This window comes from Parathielavia appendiculata (genome assembly GCF_033297405.1).
Source record: "Parathielavia appendiculata strain CBS 731.68 unplaced genomic scaffold N657scaffold_25, whole genome shotgun sequence".
Classification (NCBI taxonomy): Eukaryota; Fungi; Ascomycota; class Sordariomycetes; order Sordariales; family Chaetomiaceae; genus Parathielavia; species Parathielavia appendiculata.
The window spans coordinates 83,611-105,014 of record NW_026944244.1 but is presented as its reverse complement, the minus strand read 5'-3'; the positions used below and the strand labels follow the sequence as shown (position 1 = coordinate 105,014).

Genomic DNA, 21,404 nt, shown 5'->3' with positions numbered 1-21,404 from the left:
AGATAAACGTGGGGCGGTTGTTGGAAGGAGAGAAGGGACCGTGAACAAATGCAGGTTTTGGTGTACCTCCTGTACAAGTAAGTAAAGTATTCGTCACACATGGCGAGAGATTCCCTGCTGGCGTATTTTATGGCAGGTGCCCAGTTACTTACACCACCACAGGTTCGTCTCGTGTGAGAGGGTGTGTGAGGGGTCGACTCCTCCCCTCGGGTGCATCGTGATACCATGTTATTAGCCTGTCAAGACCAGCAGGGCGGTAGCGGAAGTCAAATACATGCTGAAATGCAGCACATTTTGAGCTTTTTCCTAGCGTCTTCTCACTTGTAGTACTGCGGTCTTTCCCTCCACTGGCAAGCCGACACAAAGACCCGAGTATATCTTCTCTCCCGCACCGCACCTCGGATATCAACATGCATCATCCACGGCAGGTTAAATGCAGATGCAGACACATGTGTCTTGGGAGCGGGGTCTAAATGATTATCGGTATTTACAACCTCTCGATGTCACCACAGATGTTGACATGGTCAACTCCGACGACCTAGCAACGACAGGTTCTTTTCCAAGCGCGATCACTTGGGCTACAATCCCATGGTGTGCATGTCCATGTTACTCAAATGGAAGCATAATGGCACAGAAAACAATACGTCGCACGCATCACTTGGACTGGGCTGCCGGGAAGAGTAGGACAGCGTGGGCCGTGAGGGGAACTTGAGGAGCTGGAGGGGGAGAACTAGGAGCTGTTCCTGTTCTTGCCGATCTACCCCTCTCCTTTGTCACAAGGCCAACCCAGAGCAGCTGGTCCCGAATCTGAATTCGAATTGCCAATCGCACGGCAGAGAGGGCCCTCTGAGCAATATCCCGTCGTGTATTGAGACGCTTTCCTGGATGGTGGCTACCCCGCCATCTCCAGCGTTTAAGTCCATTGTTGCCCAGAGCCCAGCCCATTCATTAGCCTCACTAGTGTCTTGCTATGGTCATTTGCCGTCGCGTTGTCCCCCCAGAAGCATCATATATCAGAGTCAAGCCATACTTGAGATCTGGTCATGCCTGTCGCTCTCAGCTTACACGGTCCAGTGGACGACTTACAACATGTCGTCGCTTGGGTGGGTCTGACTCCATTCCCACTGCACCGTTGCGGGTTCGATACGTTTGCTCTTCGTTATCGATAAGTCATCGGGATGAGGCCCTCACGGGTTGGGAGCGGTTAAGGTGTTTATTGTGATGAATCACACAAGACAAATAAGTACCCCAAGTAAGATAGCTTCCGCATCACCTTCACAAGTTCCCTTCTTGAGAGAACTGAAAGCGGTCGTTGCAAACAGCCAAAGCTGATCAAGCGTTCGGGTCGCCAGTCCAAGCTGACGTCATGAGACGACAAGTCCGTGCCCCACATCGCCTATTCGGCAGGGTTGAATAATGTACACCCTCTGGATACTCCTTACGGCGAGACGAAGCAAACATCAGGACGACCTGAGGTGGTTAGGACTCAATCTAGATAGACTCTTTCTTACCCAACAACTTTCTTTTCACTTCAACCCTGCCTTGGTGGGCCTCAGCCGTCCCGTCCTTGCTCTAAGATCCGCCCGTGATCCTCAGGGAAGATGGATGACTGTGGCACACCCTACCGCCCGAGAATGCTCATTCAAGTCATGGTCAATGGCCCCTATTCTGCCAATCAATATCCGGCACTTGGGAATGTTTCCAACCGCCCGCCGACCACAAGAATGGCGTTCCCGTTCAGGTAGGCACCTGCCCGAGACGCAAGATACAGAATCTGGCCCGCCATGTCTGCCTCGGTACCCACGCGACCCAGGGGGAAGACACTCTTGTTCATCGAGATGATGCTTCGCCCTCCATGGAACCCCCTGAAGCCTGGACGATAGGGGTTGCCATCTCGCTCGGGAGCACTGCTCCCAATCAGTGACGGACTCTCCTACATCCAGCCACCAGAAAACTCACAATCGGGACAGATGCGATTCGCCCTGCACGTTACAAAGCCCTGGTCAGTAGCCAGTCCTCACACAAAAGAGACAGGTAACCAAGAGGAGAAAACTTACCGAATCCCCCATTGAGGCAACGCAAGGCTCAACATCTTGGCAATATGCGTCGCCGCCGCTTGCTCGTTCCATACACATAACCCCTCGGCGCAGTCTTATTAAACCCGGCAATACTGCTTGTCACTACCACCTAGCGGCTCACCTCCCCGCCCAGCACCACCACCACCACCAATCATCCCCATATTATTTACCTTATCCAACGTCAGAAACGCCATAGCCGTAAACCACACGCCCGTCGCATCAACGGCAACGTCCCGTTATACTCCTCACACCTCACCCCCATCTGCATCCCTCCACTCCTCGAGCGTCACCTCCTTCCCAGCAGCCTTTTTCTCAGAAAACGCGGCCCTCACCTGCGACCCACTCGTGCCGGCGTTGCAGACCAACAGATTCAGATATCTGACGTCCTTCTCGGCGACAGACACGACGCTCTCGAGACAGACCTTGGAGGCCACGTGGAGGTCACGTCGCAGTAGAGCGGGACGAGCACGGCCGAATAGGGCTGGGGTTTCACCGTGACGGCGTCCTGGAGCACGTCGAGCCGGTGCCCGCCGAGGCGAAGGCGCGCGCCATGATGAGGCCGATGCCTGTCCTTTTTTAAGGAAGGGGGAAGGGTTAGTTAGGTCGGACACCCGCAGTGTGTAGATGAAGTGGTGAAGTAGGAGGGCGTTAAAGGAAGCAGGGTTGGTTGAGGGTGCTTACCTGTGCCGCCTTCTGTGATGCCTAGGACTGAGAAGAGGTCATTCACGTTGAGGGCTGCTTGTACTGCGGGCTTGTCTGCCATGTTGGGCGTCGGTAGCCAGGAGTTGCGGGAGGGTGCTAGCTTTGGATGTTTGGATATATGTGAGAAAATAGGCAGGCAAGTACATTAAGTGAGAACCTGAGCGAGTCAGTCAGATTCGAGGCTCAAGCGAGGGCTAGAGTAGCAGCTGTTGTTTGAGTCTGGTCCAGTTGTTTAGCTTGGGATGGTGTGTGTGTGCGTGTGAATGTGGTTTATCGGAGCTCCTTAGGGCACACAGCAGCTAACGAAATGTAAAACCAACAGTTGAAAATTTGGATGGATTTCACCTCAGTTTATACAATGATCATTAGTTCAACACCAACTGTGAACTTCAATGGTAGACATTTGCGGGTGATTTAAGGCGTCGTGCCCCAAGTCAAGATGGAGCTGCCCCACCCTCGAAGATTGGCCCGCTTGTTGACGTCTGTCATGTAGACTTCGGCGTTGAAAAAAACGAAAGCAAAGAGCTTCTGCCTGACCTGCCTTCTCCATAGTCGTAAACAGAGGAATCGTCTCGTGTACGGTGCTACCGTGGACGGGGAGCGGAGATGGACCATGTCAAATCCATCATCCAGGCATGTGCAGTACAGAAGGGGCAAAAACAGGCTTCAAGATAAAGGGGAGGGGGTTGGCTTCCTGCTCCAAGCCAGACCACCCGAAACCATAATGAGGAGACGGTGCCCTAGACACCACGTGAAACTGGCCTCCGGCAAACAAGTCGAATTCACCAACAGGCGCAACGTCTATAATCGGACTATTTCGTGCTAGATGTCATCCCAATCTCTTCCGCACATTTAAGCAGCATTGCCGTCCTGGATGAGCCTGGTAATCTTGCCAATGGCAATAGTTTGTCCCTTCGAGTTCGTTAGCGAAACCAAGCATACAAAGCACACCCCATGGTACAAGACTTACTTGGTCACGCAGCGTAAAGCGACCCATCTGGGGATAATCCTCGAACCTCTCAACGCACACCGACCCGGCGCCACCCGTCACCTGCAGAATGGCAATGATGCTGTCGCCTTTCTTGGCGTGGGACGGGGGAACCTTGCTCTTCCTGCCAGTGCCCTTCTGCAGCTTGTGGAGCAGCGCGGCAAAGGTGACCTCCTCGATGGCGGCGTGGACGTGCAGGACGCAGTTGAAGCCGGCCGTGAGGATGGTCTTCAGGTCCAGAATGCGGATCTGCGCCTCAAATTGGGACACGTTGTGGACCAAACGCTTGGGCGAGCAGAGGACGAAGCCCGGCAAGATTTCCTCCTCTTCGATACCGCGGAGCCTGAGACGAACCTGGTCACCGCATTGGGCGATAGGGACTTCGTCCTCGGTCTCGCCGTACGCAGCCGCCACTTCGACGTTCTGCTTGTTGGGCATCATGACCAAGCTCATGCCCTTCTTGACCACACCAGCCTCGATCTTGCCCTCAATCATGGTGCCCATGTCGCGGTACTTGCCCGCTACAGCCATCATGAAGGGCGCGTTGACTTTGCGCTCTAGTGCCTGCATGCTGTCGAGGTACTCGAGCAGCGACGGCCCGTCATACCAGGGACACTTGTCCTTGGGCACGCGATCCTTGATACCCATCGTCTGCTGAGCCGCAATGGGCATGAAGAAGACGTCTGTCTTGAGATTGTACCCAGTACCCTTCAAGAACTGCTGGAGCTTGGTTGTGCATTCAATGTAGCGCTCCTGGGACCAGTTGACGGTCGGGTCGTCCATCTTGTTAATGACCACCACCAGCTTGTTCACACCTTGAGTCTTGGCCAACATGGCGTGCTCGCGGGTCTGGCCCCCCTTCTCAAATCCCGTCTCGTACTCGCCCTTTCGCGCGCTGATGACCAGGATACCAACATCGGCCTGGGAAGCGCCGCCGATCATGTTCGGCACATATGTCTTGTGGCCGGGTGCGTCGAGGATGCTGTATCGCCTCTTCTCAGTCTCAAAGAAACCACGGCCGACTTCGACTGTCTTGCCCTTGGCACGTTCCTCGTTGGTCAAGTCGAGGGCCCACGACAGATACCACGTCTCACGACCCATCTCTTTGGCCTCCCTCTTGTACTTGTCCAGAGTTCGCTGGTCTACCATGCCCGTGACGTACAGGATAGCACCGCCGAGAGTACTCTTGCCGGCATCGACGTGGCCAATAAAGATTATATTCACGTGCTCCTTGCCGTATATTTCCTTAAGCGTCTCGTCGTCGACATCGGCTGCTTGCTCCTTTTCCACAGCATTGACATCGCGTTTCTCGCCTTTCGAGGCCCCGCGGGATGGGCTAGAGCGGCCAGATGACGGAGTGGGTGAGGTCTTGCCGCTAGCCGCGGTGGGGTCGGTCTTCTCGATGGCCTTTGCCGCTGTAACCTTGGCGGCGGCTTCGGCAGTACCCTCCTTCTTCGCCTCGGCCTTTTTGGCTTCTTCCTTTGTTGGTTCCTCCTTCTTCGCCTCCTCCTTGGCAGGGGCAGTTGCGCCAATAGACAGGACCTTAGCCTTGGGTTTGGCGTCGCCGCCGATGCTCAGGACCTTTGCGCCGCCCTCCTTGGCAACGGTCGGCTTTGGCGCGGGCGCAGCCGCCACCGGAGCGGCAGGGGCATCGGTCGGGCGCTTTGCGATGGTGGGAGCCGGCTTAGAGGCCTGCTGCTGAGTCTGCCCTTGCTGGTGCTGTGGGAGCTGTTGCTGCTGCTGGTAGCCCTGCCACTGACCTATCGCAACTATGAGTCCTGTCCCAGAACCACGGGCCGGGATAGAAAGTCCTACCGTATTGCTGTTGATTGTAACCCCCCTGGCCGTAGACGCCGCCATAGCCCTGCTGGCCGTATTGCCCAAAGTTCTGTTGGCCCCCATACTGCGGGTAATACCCTTGCCCGCCGTAGTACGGTTGCTGGTACTGCCCGAAACCGCCGCCACCGAACGCCTGGCCCGGCTGGAAGGTTTGCGCGGTGGGCTGGAATGAAGCGGCGCCGGGCCGGAACCCCCCCTGAACCTGCTGGCCGCCCAGGTTCATCTGCTGCTGGGCCTGCCGGGCCAGGTTCTCGTCCTGGGCAGCGGGGTCATCCTCCCATGAGTCTTGGATGTTGTTGGACATCTTCTCAAAAGATTGTTGCGGCAGGCGCTCTTCGATGTGTCTTGGGTGGGAAGCACGGTCAGTCGAAGGGCTCGAAATGCGAGTGGTGATGGACGAACTTGGGAAGATGAGTCTGTTGGGCGGCTAGCGGATCGAGAGTTCACTGTCTTGCGATTCTAAGGTCAGACAAATGGTTGCACATGCGAAAATATCGAAGCAGCTCTTACCGATGGGTAACTCTGTGACTCAATCACACGCCTCTTTCAGCGACAGTAAGGAATGAAGCCGCAAGGGAAGATTTGCTGGCACTGCCCCACCATCGATCGTGGCGGGGAAGAGGGTTTCCAACTGTACAGTAGGGACACAAGTATCGCACTGTTCTTCCCCCACTCCTCCCGGCCATTCTCTTGGCGCGCCGCAGGGGCCCTATAACTGCCCTACACACAGTGCGTGGATTGTTAGCAATGATGCACTTGCCACACAAGGGCCAAATCGGGCCGCGAACGCGCTGAAAGTGGTTTCAGGCAGCCTCTGGTGCAAACAGACTAAAGTCACCGCCGCCAAACGAACTCATTTCCATCGCTCTGGGAAACATGAACGTCAGTCCAGATACCTCAGAATGGACAATTTGAGAGAATATGGATGCATTCTTGGAGTACCTTGGACACCACGCCATCAGAAGTGCCACCAACTACGGGTTCAACCTCACATTCGGATATGCGCTGCAGCAGTGCTCCCGATTACTGAAATCGGTCAATGACAAGGCGGTCCGCACTGAGCTCAAGGCGTTGCAGAAATTGCTGGACGGCAAAGTCAAGGTTGGTTCTGTGCCTCACGGCATGACCTTATGATTCATTGTATCGGCTAAACTGACACCTACAGATCATCTCTCCCGCCCTTGACCTCATCGAGTTCAAGTACGCCCATTACCAACCAAAAATGAGTCAACACTCAGGCAGCGAGCTGACACTTCGTTACTCAGGTCTGGCAGAGGAAATACGTTTCTAGAATCAGCAGTGCCCCTCGCCAAAACTCTTCGCCGAGACATTGTGCGCCTTGGGAAGCGGCTTGACAATGCAGCGAGTGCGGAGGAACACGCTCCCAATGCCGCTCAGCGGGACTTGGTGTCGGAGGCTCGTCATACTGAGCTGCTGCTTATCATGAAGGACATCAGGACCCTTCTCGAGCGAATCGACCGAGACATCCCCCTCCTACAGTTCGCCATCACTGTCTCGGGCGAGAAGATGTCCACAGCCATGACACCGGGTATCTCCCCATCAAGGATGATGCAGGCTAGTGCCCTGCTCTCCTTTGCCGATGCGCACTTTGTCCTGGATCCCAATCGAACCATGCAGGTTGGCCCCTCTTTTACACTTTCCCTGTACATGCTGTTTCTTGGGCATTCTCAGACTGGGCCCGATCCTGGCGCAGGGGAAGCCTCACCGTTGACTCCCTCTGTGTCAGAGGCTCAATTTCCCAAGGAAGCCCCATATGGCCTCGGGGCAGGTGATAGGAAACCCATCTGGCAGGAGGTCATGCACAAAGCTCGTGTGCGGCTATGTCGCACTCCTGCAAACCGTGCTTTTGATCCTACTCAAGGGCATCGGCCAATTGGCGCTGACGGCACACACTTTTCTGCAGCGTTTTCCGACGCAACAGCTCTGCCATGCCTCGGGCTTGTAGACGGGTACTCATATCATTTGGAGATCATTGAAGATTTGGACGACGGGAGGCTCCATGACGGGGACGGACCAAAGCCTCGGCCGTACGATGGACTGCAAATGGCTGGCATCCGCGAGTCTATCCCAATACACCAGGTATCCAAGATCTTCTACACCGATACCGGAAGAATACTCAACATCGGAAACAATGATGATGGGGACAATAACCCTGTTCTGCTTCTGAAGAGGGATCCTACAGCCAAATCTCCAATCAAAGTGCGGCAGGAGTGGCTTGACGTGCCAGAGCCAGAGATGGATATGGACGAGTCACAATCTGACACTGCATTGGAGTCTTTTGACTCAGACGACCAAGAAAAAGTAGACCGGCAGCTGTTGGAAGAGACAGCGCACTCAGCAGAGTCACCGTCAAGCCAGGACAGCCCTCAGAATACGAATCTGCCGCAGCACCTGGACCCCGAGTGGCTGGCGCTCGAGGTATACAGAGAGCAAGAGGATGGCGGAGACGAGGAGCGCGATGATGATGATGAGGAGGAGGAGGAGGAGGAGGAGGAAGAAGGGGATGGTGCTGGCAGCGACGGTGAAGCCGCCCGACGAGCATTGACCGCTAACCATCATGCTCCGCGAAACAGAGTTGCGACCGACTCCAAGCTTATGTCCCTAATCGGGCACCTTTCTCTTCGTGCCGGCTCGCCTCCCCAGTATACTGGACAACCCTCTGCCGAGCTCCGGAAACTCCAAGAGGACGCCTATGCCACAAGATCCCCGTTCGGCTCGATCGCGTCGTCTCTCTCCCTGTTGGAGATGCTGATTCGGCTCACAAGCCTGCAAGAGTTCCAGCAGACATCTCACTTGGCGATCCCAGATCATATCCTCACGTTTTTCTTGGAGGAGACGTCCACAACGGGGCGACAAGGGGAGGAACACTGGCGGATGAGGAGCGAGGCAAAATGGCGCATGGGTTTTGATCCTTACACTAATGCCCTTCCAAGGTAGAACGAGGAGTCGAGGTGTTGGAACAGAGAAGGTCAAGAGGCATGGGTTGACTGCATGTTGATATGCATCGATGGATTGGAGGGAGCTAAGACATCCGAACATTCCTTCCCCTGACACAGACATCAAGGACAACCATCTCGCCGACTTTCTTACTTCAGCCGGTGATGCGTCAAAAATTGTTCATTCAGGCAAGCAAAATTTTCCAGGGATTTGGTCTGTGAAAACCTTGGATGGTCCAGAACCATCCAACCCCCCACGGGAAAAAGCGCGGGATGACCGTTAGCGCGCCCAATGCGATACCGGAGCTGGGGCGAATACCTTCAAGTTCTCTCAACTAAACAATCTCAAGCTTCATAAAGTGTCGAGAAGCAATACACAGAGCTGGGTCCATCTCGTTCTCATTCAACCGGATCGACATGACCAACGAGAAAAACAACCCGGTCCTGGATAGGGACGCTGAATCGGCTGTTCCCGCGGCACCCACCATCGACCAAACCAATGACAGCGGCTCCTCAGCAAAAGATGAAGCCATCGCAATGGTGGGCGAGCAGAAACACGCCCTCGACCCGGTCATAGTTGCGCGAGCAGTCCGCAAGATCGATTGGTTTCTCATCCCGGCCATGATTTTTGGCTGTGAGCGGCGGCCCCCTCTCGTCCCCACCACACCTCAACCCAACTAACTCTCTTTCCCTGGCAGACGGCATCGTCTACTATGACAAAGCCATCCTTGGCTCGGCCGCCCTCTTCGGCATGACGGCAGACCTGCAGCTCTCCCTGACGGACCGCACCACCTCGCCGCCCACCGTCGACACGTCCCGCCTGTCCTGGGCCACCTCCCTCTTCTACTTCGGCATGCTCGCAGGCCTGTACCCCATGTCGTTTGCCCTGCAGCGCTTCGACATTGGCCGCGTGCTCGGCGGCATCGTCGTCCTCTGGGGCGGCATCTGCATGCTCACGGCCGCCGTCACGACGCATCAGGGTCTGTATGCGCAGAGGTTTTTTCTGGGATTCGTCGAGAGCATCGTGCCCACTGGGTTCATGTGCATCGTCAGTGGTTTTTACACGCAGCAGGAGCAGAGTTTGAGGCAGAGCTGGTGGTTTAGTAGCACGGGGTTATTTACGATTATTGGGGGCGCGTTGAATTATGGGTTTGCACAAATTCAGGGCGGGGGGCTGAAGAGTTGGCAGTATATTTATTTGTTGGCGGGGGTGTTGACGGTGCTGTTTGGCGTGTTTTGTTTTTTCATGCCCAACTCGCCCGTCACGGCATGGTTTTTGACGGCCGAGGAGCGGTTTGCGGCCGTCGAGAGGTTGCGGTTCAGCCAGACCGGGGTGCGGTGTACCAAGATTAAGATGGGCCAGGTCAAGGAGTCGTTGCTGGACGTCAAGACGTATCTGATATTTGTCATGATGGCCTCGGCGTAAGTTCCACATTGTCCTCCATTGGGTCGTGGTTGGCTGTTGACTAACGTGGTGTGAAAGTTACACGATGAATGGCGCCGTCAGCGGATTCGGCCCGCTTATTGTGTCGACATTTGGCTGGAATACGCTTCATTCAATTGTGTTTCAGTTCCCCCTCGGGGGGCTGTGCTTCATCGTTATCCTTTTGACGGGCTACCTGGGATCCAAGATCCCCAACATCCGCCTCATCATGCTCATCCTGACGTGCCTGCCCGTCATTGCTGGCTGCGCCATCATCTGGAAGAGTGAATGGACGTACCGCGCTGCGGCCCCAGTTATCGGCTACAGTATCACGGGCTTCTTTGGAGGGACTGTCAGTCTCATCATCACGGTGGGCATGTCCAACGTGGCGGGGCACACCAAGAAGAGCTTCATGGCGGCCACCATCTTTGCTGCCTACTGCGTGGGCAACATTGTTGGGCCACAGCTTGTCAAGTCGCAGACTCGGGCAGAGCATTACCCCGAGCTGTGGCTGGGGTTGATCATCTGGTATGCACTGACATCTACACTGTTGTGCTTCTCTGCTGACATAGACGACAGCTACATCATCTGCATTGCTGCGTCGGCAATCCTCTATGTGGTTCTGCTGACAGCCAACAGAAAGAAGGCCGCCGTCCGTGAGGACGAGGCGGAGCGGGCCAAGCTGGCTTTCCAAGATCTGACGGACATGGAGAATCCTTACTTTAGATATGTCCTTTGATGAAGCTGCACTGGCTGCCAAGGTAGTCCTCCGAAACATGTTCTGCGTCGTGTTAGACGGCAATAATAAGTAATTGACCGTTGCATTGTGCTCCCACAAGCTAAGCTTCACCCTGCATCACCAGTTCTCAGTTTCACCTCGCAAACAGGAATCACCCAACTTCACAGACGAGATTTACCCAACAATAACAGGTGAAAGTAACTGTTTACAACTAGCTTTTGCAACCTCTCATTACCTTATCACCTCAGATACTTTCATGCTGCCAAATCAAGGTTGTGAATTCTCCGCCCTATCCACCATTCTACCTTAGCCAGCACCTAGCCAACGCTCACCGTTAGTTAGGGCTTCTTGCGCTATGCTCCTTTTACATACGACCATACGCGGTAGAAAACTCGGGATCCCGTCCGCTCTCCCCTAGATAAGCTGCCGACGGCCGAACTAGTACTCAGGTCGGTGACGACTGGGGAATCCTTGGTGTTGTATGTTTTTTGATCTTCTGTTTTTACCCCTTTCTACCCCTGGAGCCGCACCCGCATTGAGTGTTCACTGGCAAAATTACCCTGCCTGTGTTCACCCCAGTAACTGAGAAGCCAAGCCTCTGAACAGTGTAGGGGCCACGCCAAGCAACGTGGCATTCTTGTGGCGACCAATCCCTTCTCGGGATTTTGGAGGATTGACAGTAAATGAAGCTCTCACTCCTTCCTCACCCATCCTATGTGTAAACACGATGTCAGAGTTTGTCATTGGAGCTTCGCCTCAACTAGACCACAAAATCAAGGGACGATGAGGAGGATAATGGACGAGAGTGAATCCGGTGGCACGGGCAGGACAGGAACGAGCGCATCGAACGACTGGGGATAACGAGCATGCCCCTGAGTTTTTCTCAACCTACCATTGACGTTGGTATACCAAATTCCCAAACAGATGTTGTTGTTGTGCTAATGCTTGCTTTGACGATCATTGTATGCCAGTGTGGCATGTTAGAACAATCGACATCTCAGCTGCTGCAAGACACAGACTAGAAGAAGGCGGATTTCTGTGTTGGCTCTCTAATATGCTGCGATGTGTATGAGGGTTGCATGCTTGGCACAGTCGATTGGTTACATGCCTGGCAGTGTCCTTGAAAAGAGGGTCTCATGTGAGACAAAAGGTGCATGACGATGATCATGTGAGAGAGGAACTTCATATGCCCGCAGCGGACTAAGAAAACAAACGATCTTTCAGAGATGCATGTTTGCGGGACCAGGAGTCAACAAGACAAAACGCAGGTCCTGAGATCGGCTGCCCAATACATGTGCCCTAGGCATGGATATCCCCATCTTCGTCGTACCAAACAGTCCACATTCAGCTTCCGGGAGCCATTACTTCAACTCCTTCACTTTGAGGCTTTGAGCCTCCCATACTCCCCATCGGCCTGGAGCACCAGTGTTCCAGGTTCCAGTCCTGGATCACTAAACTCCGTTCAAAGCAGCAGCCACTCAAGCTGATTGATGGGCTTCTCAAAATCCTCCATCTGGCGTACCAGCGGTTCCTTGACGTATTTCTCCACGGTGTTCATGAACATCCACTTGCTATCTTGGAAACCGGCCGCCACGATGGTGGTGTTAGGCGAGATGATTTTGGCGAGGGCTCGGTAGTATGAATTATCTGGCACTCCCGCCACGTGCGTCATGGTGCGCTGGTCATCATTGCCGTGATCAAAGGTCGCAATGGCCATGCAGGCCGACATGGATCTCGTGTAGAGCGTTTTGCTGCCGTCAACAAATGTTGGCTCCAGGTCGCTGGGCATAGACATCTCGACTCTGGTGCCCTCCTCGGGCAGGCCGCTGGGTTCGTACGTGACTTTGGGCATGGTGACTGGGATATGAGAGACAAGATTGAGATCTCTGTGGAGATAGTACTAGTAGCCGCATGGTATAATGGGGACGACTTGCGAGGGAGAAATAAAGCTCAATCCAACGGATGATGGAGGGAACAATATATACTAGGAGTCAGTTAGCTAAAAGGTACGGAAGGCTTGTGATAAGGTACCTTACCTAGGAACCTCCAGGATCCGATTCTTTTCACCACCAGTCATTGCATCCATCCAGCCCGGCGATGGCACGGCGCCGAGCTCTGCGGCGTGCCAGATGCGCGTCCACTGGACGGCTGAAATGTAGCGTCAGCAATAACTGACCAGGACGCTGGGCTTTCGGCACTGCTTTCATTCGTCACCACATGGAGACGGACGCCGTACCTACTCAGTTCTACCACTCCAAGCGTTACACCGTCTTACTTCTTGTTGATGCGTTATCCAAGAGCAGACGGTTGTGCCACCATGAACAAGCAGTCTGAAGACATCTCAGCTGCACCAAGAGCCAAACTATCAATACTCGGAGTCGGAGTCTCTCTGGTTGGTCCCCATATGCTGTTGAAATGCGCGCGAGTTCACATGGCGCATGTCATCTTACACCCCCAGACCGGAACACTTCCTTCGCATCAGGACGGGGCCATACTCGTCGTACTCCTTGTATTGGATGCACATATCGTGAAACGTACTCAGGCCGGTCAACATCGACCCGCCCAGCCAGGCCGAGAGCTTCGGATCCGGAGGAGTCACAAGGTTGGGCGGCTTCATGCCATACGGAATAATAGCGTTGAGGCCTTGCTGGAGCCGGTCCCTGAACCCGGGAAACAATGTATTGCCCCCGACCTGCAACATGTCAGGTACATTGATTGCCGGGGGATAACACAGAGAGAAGGTTGGGTTTACTCACCAACAGAATGTCTCTCCACAGCTCTTCCCTGAGCGTGACATCTGATTTCGTCGTGGCTCGGAGGATGGTGGCCGGCAATCCGATCATGGGCGTGAACATTGGCTCCGGCGCCCGGAACCGCTCCGTGCCAATGTGGATTGTCTTGCCGTCCGGGAGGGTATACGCCTGCTCCTCCCACGTCTTGTTGACGATGACAGGGTAGGGGTCGTCGGCAATGTAGCAACAATACTCCTTGATGTCCCGGGCAGTAAGCTCGTCTGTCCTGTCCGTAATGGCCGAGTGACTCTCGGACAGCAACGAACGGAGATACTTGGTAATGTCCCGGCCGGCAATGTCAAAGGTCTGCGCGGCGTTGGCCAGCGGGAATCCCTCGTAGACGGGAACTGCGGCGGTCCTGCGGTGGCCCGAGTCGACAACGAGGCCGGTTGTCCGGCCGGTCGAGTATAACGACAGCGGCGCACTGTCGGATGCGAAGAATGCCGGGCACATGAACTGCTCAAAGACCAGAATGGCCATCCGCTCGCTGCGGAGTGCTTTGCCTTAGCTTCTGGGAGGCACATGGACGGGCCCATGGGGGCTCACTCACCGGTCCTTTGGCGTTAGACTGAAAGGTGCCGTCATAAGCAGCGGATGCTCCTCCGGCTCAACCTTGAGTTCGTTGTAAAAGACATGGTGCCATAGCAGTTCGACGTCGTCCCAGTCCGCGACTCGGGGTCCCTCTATCGGCCACGTAATACGGAGGAGTGTTTGATATCGCAGTGCCTCTGCCCCGGTAAACGTTTCTCTGGGCGAGCGTGCAAAGGAACAACACCCGCTGTACACCAACAGGTCAGCCTTGCATGGCCGGCGTGAGTGAAGCGCGGCGGGAGGCAGTACGAGGGGTATCTTGTTCTCCCCGCAACCGAGACTGGTTGGTTGCTACTGTGTGAGTTTGCCGTCTAGGTGTCTTGAGTTGACTGTAAACAATGCCGACTGGAGCGGGTCACAAACGTAGCTCAGAAGTCGGCGTTGAGTCTCCGCCGTAGCCAAATTTGATGGCTTGAGACCTAAGGTAGAGCATGTTAGTCTGTCTGTTATGAGCTCCTGCAAGTCGGGATCGCTTCTGTACTCGCCCATTGTCAAGGACCAAGGCGCGGGACAGCGGTGAGCGAGTGTCATCGACGCTATTCGGAGCTGGAGACCCCTTCTCTTGCTGCTGTTCCTCGGCCATTTGTTCTGCAGTCGCCATGGACGTGTGGGATCGGATGACCTGGAGTGGAGGAACCCTCTACGGCTGCTGTCGAGGTATACGCTGAGCTCTGGGCTGTGAAAACTGCCAGGTAGCTTGACCTGGGGACAGATGAAGGTTTACGTCGGAGAGCTACGATCAGAGGTAGTGGTCGAGAACCTGGTGCCTGTAGCGGGGGTTCCATAACTCAGCCACAATGGGCTTAAGCCTCTGAAGATAGGGTGGCAGCCTGCCTGCTTCAGCTCAAATGAAAACACTGCAGTCGGAAAAGGAGATTCCCCAGAACAACCCGACGGTCGATAGGATGAGTTTCTCGGTCTCATAGAGAGGTCAACAGTCCGGCCCAAGCCCGGTCGCCTCGCTGAGTCAAACGCCGAGGGTTTCGTAGCCAGCTACTCTCTTCGACCGGCGAAGAACGGTAAGTAGCCCGTAGGATTCTGTTTTCTTTCCCTTCGCTCAAGATTGGGCACCCCTAAGTACTGCAGAAATCCTTGGGAACTCCGAGTTTCTGGTCCAAATCCGGAAGTCCGAGATCGGGCGGGGGAACCTGGGTTGGTTAAATGCAGATTGTTTGAAGTCAAGAGAATACAACAAATCGCTGTGTCGCCGGTTCCTGAGATCGATTGCCAATAGCCGCTCTCGGTCTATGGCTGTCGCAGTTTTGTGTCGTGGTTTTATTCGACTTTTGGTCGCCATGGATTTGTACCTTTATTATGAAGCCATTGCACCGTTTGAATCCCATGGCTCGAGGGTTAGGGTCTGAACCACACCCGAGCTAAATGCGGGGTGGCATTGGTTGCCTTGGCGCCCAGGATTCCTTTCGTCACTTTGTAAACAGAGCGGGATCCATCATCACCAGATCGGCCGGCCACTCTTTGTAGTCGTCAACGACGGAAACCGGCAGCACTATGATCTGGAGTGCCATAGCTGAGGTACGCACAATGATTACTGCCCCAGCAAGCGATTTGACAACTCGAGGGTACCTACAACAACAATGTTTGAGCTGACGATCTTGGACAACAAACAGAAAACCAGGCTGCAGCTTCGCAATCTAACCGCAAAACAACCTGCATCGGAAAACAAGCCCGAGTTTGACGAATCGAACCAATCAATATATGAAGCAAATTAGAGAAAGCCCCCAAGTCGCGAGTGGAACCACGGCAGAGCTTCAACGACCTGATCCAGACAACAACCATCAGCTAGGCGCTATCATCCATTCCATTCAGTCCAAACTGCCGGCTCACTGTCGGCTTAGACAAACGAGATGGCTCGGCTACGCAAAGAATCCTTTAGCGATGACGACCTCGAGATTTTGAGCTCGCAGGCAGCTAGCATGTCACTTGGCCCCGCCTCCCAAGCGACGCCTTTGAGGCCAACCAGCAAACCAAACAAGTCAGTTGTTGACCTGACGGATAGCCCTATTCCGGTCATCAGGACGCCGGGAGCCGCTACGCCGACGCCCAGCTTCGGCCACCCAACACAATTGGCCCCGCGGTTTGGCCAGCGAGCAAACGACCCTAACCACATGTTTATCCAGCGCAAGACCCGTCCAGAGTTTCACAGCGACATGTATAGGAGTTCAGGTCCCCTGAAACCCAAGACCGAGTCGAGGAAAGCGCCAGCCCTGCCCATGTTCAGTTCCATCAGCGGTGACGCTCAGCCAGCCTACCAGTACACCCAGCCCCCGGCATCGTCGTATGGGGATAAGGTTTTCTACACGGATCCTGCCAAGGCTTCGGCCGATTTGAAAGCCCTCCTCGAGGGCAGTATGGAGGATGAGGAAGACAACGAGGAACCCAGAGTTGGAGGAGACAAGCTAAAGAAGGGGACAATCGAGGACGGCACGCTGGAGGGCATCAAAGTGAAGCTCCTGCCTCACCAAGTGGAAGGTGTGAAGTGGATGCGCGGGAGAGAAGTTGGGCCGCACAAGAAAGGGAAAGTCACCAAAGGAGGCATCCTGGCCGATGACATGGGCCTTGGAAAGACGCTGCAGAGTATCTCCCTGATCGTCAGCAATCCGATGCCTAGTCCGGAAGACGAGGGGTGGAAGCCGCACTTCGACCACGTCAAGAAAGCGACACTGGTGGTCGCACCACTGGCTCTCATCCGGCAGTGGGAAGCTGAGATCAAGGAGAAGGTGGATAAGAGCCACGAGCTCCGAGTCTGCGTCCACCACGGCCCTCAGCGGACAAAAGACCCCAAAGTACTGGCCAAATATGACGTGGTCATCACTACCTACCAGATCTTGGTATCTGAGCACGGGAACAGCGATCCAGATCCGTCAAGGGCGCCTCAGGCGGGCTGTTTCGGCATCCACTGGTTCCGCGTCATTTTGGACGAGGCACACAGCATCAAGAACCGCAACGCCAAAGCCACCAAGGCTTGCTGCGCTCTTCGTTCCGAGTATCGTTGGTGTCTGACCGGTACGCCAATGCAGAACCACCTCGACGAGCTTCAGTCACTCGTCCACTTCCTCCGAATACCCCCCTACGACGACCTAGCCGAATGGCGGGCAAATATCGACGGTCCAATGAAGAGTGGCAAGGGTCACATTGCCATCCGGCGCCTACACACTCTCCTCCGGTGCTTCATGAAGCGGCGGACCAAGGACATCCTCAAAGAAGAGGGCGCCCTGGTAGCAGGCGGCAAGAAGGCGCTCGATGCTGCCACCGCCAAGGCCAAGGAAGAAGGCCGGGAGGAAGCTGACGTGCCGAAGCCGGCATTCCGGGTCACGCAGCGCAAGGTGGTCACGGTCGAGACGCAGTTCTCCGAGGCCGAGCGCGAGTTCTACGACAAGCTGGAGGAGCGCGCCGACAAGAGCCTCGAGAAGATGATGAAGGGCAAGTCGGTCAACTACGCCAACGCCCTGGTGCTGCTGCTGCGTCTGCGCCAGGCGTGTAACCACCCGCGCCTTTCCGAGACCAAGATCGACAAGGACAGCGAGGCGTTGGTCGCGGAGACTGTGGCCCAGCCGAAGAAGGCAAGCGCCGCGGATGATATCGATGACCTGGCCGATGCCTTTGGGGGGATGGGCATCCAGGCGAAGCAGTGCGACATGTGCCTGAACGACCTGAGCAAGCAAGAGGTTGCCGATGGGCTCATGCGCTGCACCGAGTGTGTCCAGAGCGTGCAAAAGGTGACCAGCGAGAGCCCTCGGAAGAAGCCAAAGAGGAAGAAGAAAGTTAGTGTCGTAGAGGAGGAGATCAAGATCGAGAAGACGACCAAGCGGAATCCCAGAAACCGCAAGATCATCACTGACAGCGATGATGAGGAAGAAGTGAACGGAAGCTGGTTGGTGCCTGAGGACCAACGTGGCTCGCTGCATCTTGGCAAGGCCGGGGGTGAGGAAGACGAGAATGCGGAGGGCGGCGGAGAGGATATCGCGTCTGAGGATTCTGATTGCCCTTCCGAAGACGACGGGGATGAGAGCCAACTCGACAGTTTCATCGTCAAGGACGACGGCGCATCACAAGGGGAACAACCAGAATCCGGTTCCGACTCTGGCTCGGACGACGCCACGTTTGTGTCTGTATCTAAGCTCCACTCACAGGTCGTCTCCGAGCCGAGAGTCGACAGCGGAGCCGACTCTCCCGGCGAAGCAGACGAAGGCATCTCCGAGTCCGAGCTCCTCTCCGATTCCACCTCAGACGACGACTTACCAATCCGACGCCGCCGCCAAGGTGTCACCAAGCCCAGACCGTCCAACACCATCATGACCTCGGCCAAAATCCGCGAACTCCTCTCCATCCTCCGCAAAGAAACCCCGTCCCACAAATTCATCGTCTTCTCCCAATTCACCTCGATGCTCGACCTGATCGAGCCCTTCCTGCGCTCCCAACCGGGCCTCAAAGCAGTCCGCTACGACGGCAAGATGGCCAACGACGCGCGCGAGGCCGCCCTCCACGCCCTGCGCACGGACCCGCACACGCGCATCCTGCTCTGCTCCCTCAAGTGCGGCTCTCTGGGCCTCAACCTGACTGCCGCCACGCGCGTCGTCATCGTCGAGCCCTTCTGGAACCCCTTTGTCGAGGAGCAGGCGATTGACCGGGTGCACCGGCTGACGCAGACGGTGGATGTGGTGGTGTACAAGCTGACGGTGGCGGATACGGTGGAGGCGAGGATCTTGGAGCTGCAGGAGAAAAAGAGGAAGTTGGCTGAGGCAACGATTGAGGGGGGAATGAGGACTGGCGGGAAGGGTAAGAAGGGGCAGCTTGGGTTGGGATTGCAGGAGATTTTGGAGTTGTTCAAGCATGACGCGAGGAGGTCACTTGGTGGATCCGCGGATGGTGATGGTGAGGATGACGGTGGGGATCTGAATGCGGATGTGGTGGTCAGGGATGTTAGGGCTATGATTGGGAGGGGGAGGAAGGGGGCTGGGAGGAGAGGGCGGGAGCATGAGGTTTATGGACGGCGGTGGTAAGTAAGTACTAGGGAAAAAGGGATGGGATGGGATGGGCAAGGTTGGGATACATCGGGGACTGGGTTCAGTTGGGTTGGGTCTAGACTGGGTTGAGTTAATTTGGGTTGCGTTGGGTTTTCAGAATGGATGGTGTCTGTCTTGTTCATGGCAAGGATTCAATGTGTTGTCCAACGTATGTCAAGCGCTCATTGCTTGCCATCAGCTGAACTTGAAGTGTTATTGCATTGGGATAACTGGCGAGCGACATACGATCTTGGTACTTGTACCGTACCTACCTGAGTTTTAGAGAGCGGACTTCTGGGTCAAGGGCCGTTGAAAGGAAACACGTCAGTTAGATTCTGTCTGGTTGCCTCTATCTTATTGTCCAATTGTTCTTGTCGCTCTCGTAAAACTCCAGTGAAATCGTGTATGGTGTCCCCCCCAGACTTGAGGATTAGGAATACCAAGCATGCCTGAGGTCGCTGCTACATAACCACACCATATTGACGATGATGGATCTAAAATCCCAGACCACCCAAATCCCCATGCCCATTACCGAAGCATAGCTCCTGACCAGGTTCCCACCCCCAAGAAAACATGAACAAAGTGGTATCATAACGCCATACCCGAAACCCGAAACCCATCCCATCCCACCTTTCACCCAACCATCAAAACTCTCTATTCAACCCCCCACCATATTGTTCTAAAACGGCGAGGCCGATCCTCCCTGCCCGGTAACCGACACCAAAAACCCGCATAGGCCAAGCCGCCAGCATCAATACCTCCCCGAATCCTTCATATCCTGTGCTCTGGTCTGTCCCTTGACATAGCCGCTCAAGCGCATCTCGTTGTCTTCCCCGGCATGGCCCGACATGCGCCTGTTACCCGGGTGGTAGGCCGGGAGCGTGGGTTCCGCGGGCCGCATGCCGTCCGAGACGAGCGCCAAGTCGGCGGATTGCTCTTCCTCCGAGAGCATGGGTAATATTCGTGGTGTGACTGATGGAGGATACTGGTCTCGCGATGGGTGGCGCTGGTGGTGAGGGTGGTGGTAGTGGGGAAGGGATTGGGGAGGTTGTTGGTGAAGGTGACGGTTTTGGTGGGGTTGGTGCCGCATGCCGTCTGATACTAGGGCGGCTTCAGCGGTGTTGTCCTCTTCGAGGGGGATGGAGTTGAAGTTTAGGCCTGGGTTGGGAGAGTGAGACGAGGTTGGGGAGGATGCCGGTAAGGATCTCTGCGGGAGCGGTGGTGGCTGGTTGAGGCCGACTGGGCGGCGGGGGATAGAGCTGGGTCCGTAAGCGCCCGTGTGGGAAGCTGCGACTGATGTTGCGGTCGTAAAGTTGCTACGGAGCGACGTGGTGCGCGTAATGATGCCTTCGCTCGGGGGCGGTGGTAGGTTCATGTCCGGCGACTCGTCGCGTGGTGACGGAGAATCCATGGCTTTGAGGCGGATGTCCTCGGCCCGCCCGAGTGACTCTAGCAGTTCATTGACCTTGCTTTTGCTGGTGTAGTTCTTCTCGAGTATCCGGAGTACGGTTATGGTGATGGTGAAAATGTATGTGAACCTGGAAGAGGTCAGTTGGTGATGGTGTGGAGGGATGGCTGGGAGAAACAGACACTAGAGCATTCGCAATGCCATAGTAGGAGCGGTCAAGACCACAGAGACCATCGAGTTCGCCTCGCTCACCGACGCTTTCATCACCGAAGCGAATGGTAGTGAAGCCGGGCTTGGGTTTGTTTTGTTCTTCGTCTTCCTTGTCTAAACATATCGTAAGTACCCTAGCTGTCAGGAGGAATTTATCCAGACCGAAGGGTACTGACAGTCTTTCCGTGTCATGCCAGCACAATGTACCGGAAGACCGGCACGGGCAAGCGTCGTGATAGCGCCGAGCAGCACACCGCACATGATCACATCGAAGACGACAAAGCACGTTAACCAGGACGTCCTCCTGGAACGTTGGCCGCTATGCCCGATGCTGAGCGCCAGTATCGAGTAGCCAAGCACGAAACAAGCCTACATGGCGTCAACACCCTGTCGTGGGACAAAAGGAGGTGATTCGCTAAGGAGGTGAGGTGAGCGTACCAGCAATTCGAGAGCTACCATTTCCTTTGATAGCCCAAGCTTCGCAGCGAAGACCTTGATGGTCAAGTAGCCGTGCATGCCGACGGCGAGGGCAGAACCCAGCAACTGGGACGCGCGTCCGAGTGCCAGCCATGTTGACAATTCCCACCCCATTGCTGAAAGTGATCTCGCTGGAGGGGGTGGAGGGTTGTTGCGGGCCCGACTTCCACTTGGAA

General features: G+C 55.3%; 8 protein-coding genes across 8 annotated transcripts; 3 read left to right on the top strand and 5 right to left on the bottom strand.

Moving 5' to 3' along the window:
- Positions 1-1,675: 1,675 nt before the first annotated feature.
- On the bottom strand, positions 1,676-2,841 carry N657DRAFT_637206 (uncharacterized protein; the record flags this gene model as incomplete). Its single annotated transcript, XM_062791491.1, has 5 exons — positions 1,676-1,872; positions 1,960-1,982; positions 2,058-2,151; positions 2,335-2,649; positions 2,760-2,841. The coding sequence occupies 5 exons, from the start codon at positions 2,839-2,841 to the stop codon at positions 1,676-1,678; spliced, it is 711 nt and encodes a 236-aa protein (XP_062643320.1).
- An 821-nt stretch (positions 2,842-3,662) lies between these two features.
- N657DRAFT_674815 (uncharacterized protein) lies at positions 3,663-5,957 on the bottom strand (the record flags this gene model as incomplete). The annotated part of the gene is made up of 2 exons (XM_062795778.1): positions 5,584-5,957; positions 3,663-5,528 (listed from the first exon to the last, which is right to left on the bottom strand). Coding segments are annotated over exons 1-2 (2,193 nt in total), but the record flags the coding sequence as incomplete, so codon positions are not given.
- Positions 5,958-6,528: 571 nt separating this feature from the next.
- On the top strand, positions 6,529-8,565 carry N657DRAFT_581490 (RanGTP-binding-like protein; the record flags this gene model as incomplete). Its single annotated transcript, XM_062789535.1, has 3 exons — positions 6,529-6,708; positions 6,773-6,807; positions 6,873-8,565. 3 exons carry the CDS (start codon positions 6,529-6,531, stop codon positions 8,563-8,565), a joined length of 1,908 nt encoding a protein of 635 aa, XP_062643318.1.
- Positions 8,566-8,981: 416 nt separating this feature from the next.
- On the top strand, positions 8,982-10,726 carry N657DRAFT_581505 (MFS general substrate transporter; the record flags this gene model as incomplete). Its single annotated transcript, XM_062789536.1, has 4 exons — positions 8,982-9,198; positions 9,263-9,986; positions 10,048-10,515; positions 10,567-10,726. The coding sequence occupies 4 exons, from the start codon at positions 8,982-8,984 to the stop codon at positions 10,724-10,726; spliced, it is 1,569 nt and encodes a 522-aa protein (XP_062643317.1).
- A 1,185-nt stretch (positions 10,727-11,911) lies between these two features.
- Positions 11,912-13,038, bottom strand: N657DRAFT_650038 (uncharacterized protein). The gene is made up of 3 exons (XM_062793851.1): positions 12,963-13,038; positions 12,763-12,874; positions 11,912-12,710 (listed from the first exon to the last, which is right to left on the bottom strand). Exon 3 carries the CDS (start codon positions 12,576-12,578, stop codon positions 12,189-12,191), a length of 390 nt encoding a protein of 129 aa, XP_062643316.1. The 5' UTR covers positions 12,579-12,710; positions 12,763-12,874; positions 12,963-13,038; the 3' UTR covers positions 11,912-12,188.
- On the bottom strand, positions 12,902-14,938 carry N657DRAFT_254279 (gamma-actin). The gene is made up of 6 exons (XM_062786454.1): positions 14,595-14,938; positions 14,473-14,528; positions 14,359-14,389; positions 14,069-14,296; positions 13,483-14,005; positions 12,902-13,418 (listed from the first exon to the last, which is right to left on the bottom strand). The coding sequence occupies exons 1-6, from the start codon at positions 14,708-14,710 to the stop codon at positions 13,173-13,175; spliced, it is 1,200 nt and encodes a 399-aa protein (XP_062643315.1). The 5' UTR covers positions 14,711-14,938; the 3' UTR covers positions 12,902-13,172.
- Positions 14,939-15,558: 620 nt separating this feature from the next.
- N657DRAFT_674810 (uncharacterized protein) lies at positions 15,559-19,130 on the top strand (the record flags this gene model as incomplete). Its single annotated transcript, XM_062795777.1, has 2 exons — positions 15,559-15,642; positions 15,738-19,130. Exon 2 carries the CDS (start codon positions 15,975-15,977, stop codon positions 19,128-19,130), a length of 3,156 nt encoding a protein of 1,051 aa, XP_062643314.1. The 5' UTR covers positions 15,559-15,642; positions 15,738-15,974.
- Positions 19,131-19,884: 754 nt separating this feature from the next.
- Positions 19,885-21,342, bottom strand: N657DRAFT_658942 (uncharacterized protein; the record flags this gene model as incomplete). The annotated part of the gene is made up of 4 exons (XM_062794940.1): positions 19,885-20,671; positions 20,724-20,865; positions 20,928-21,120; positions 21,190-21,342. The coding sequence occupies 4 exons, from the start codon at positions 21,340-21,342 to the stop codon at positions 19,885-19,887; spliced, it is 1,275 nt and encodes a 424-aa protein (XP_062643313.1).
- Between the last annotated feature and the right edge of the window lie 62 nt (positions 21,343-21,404).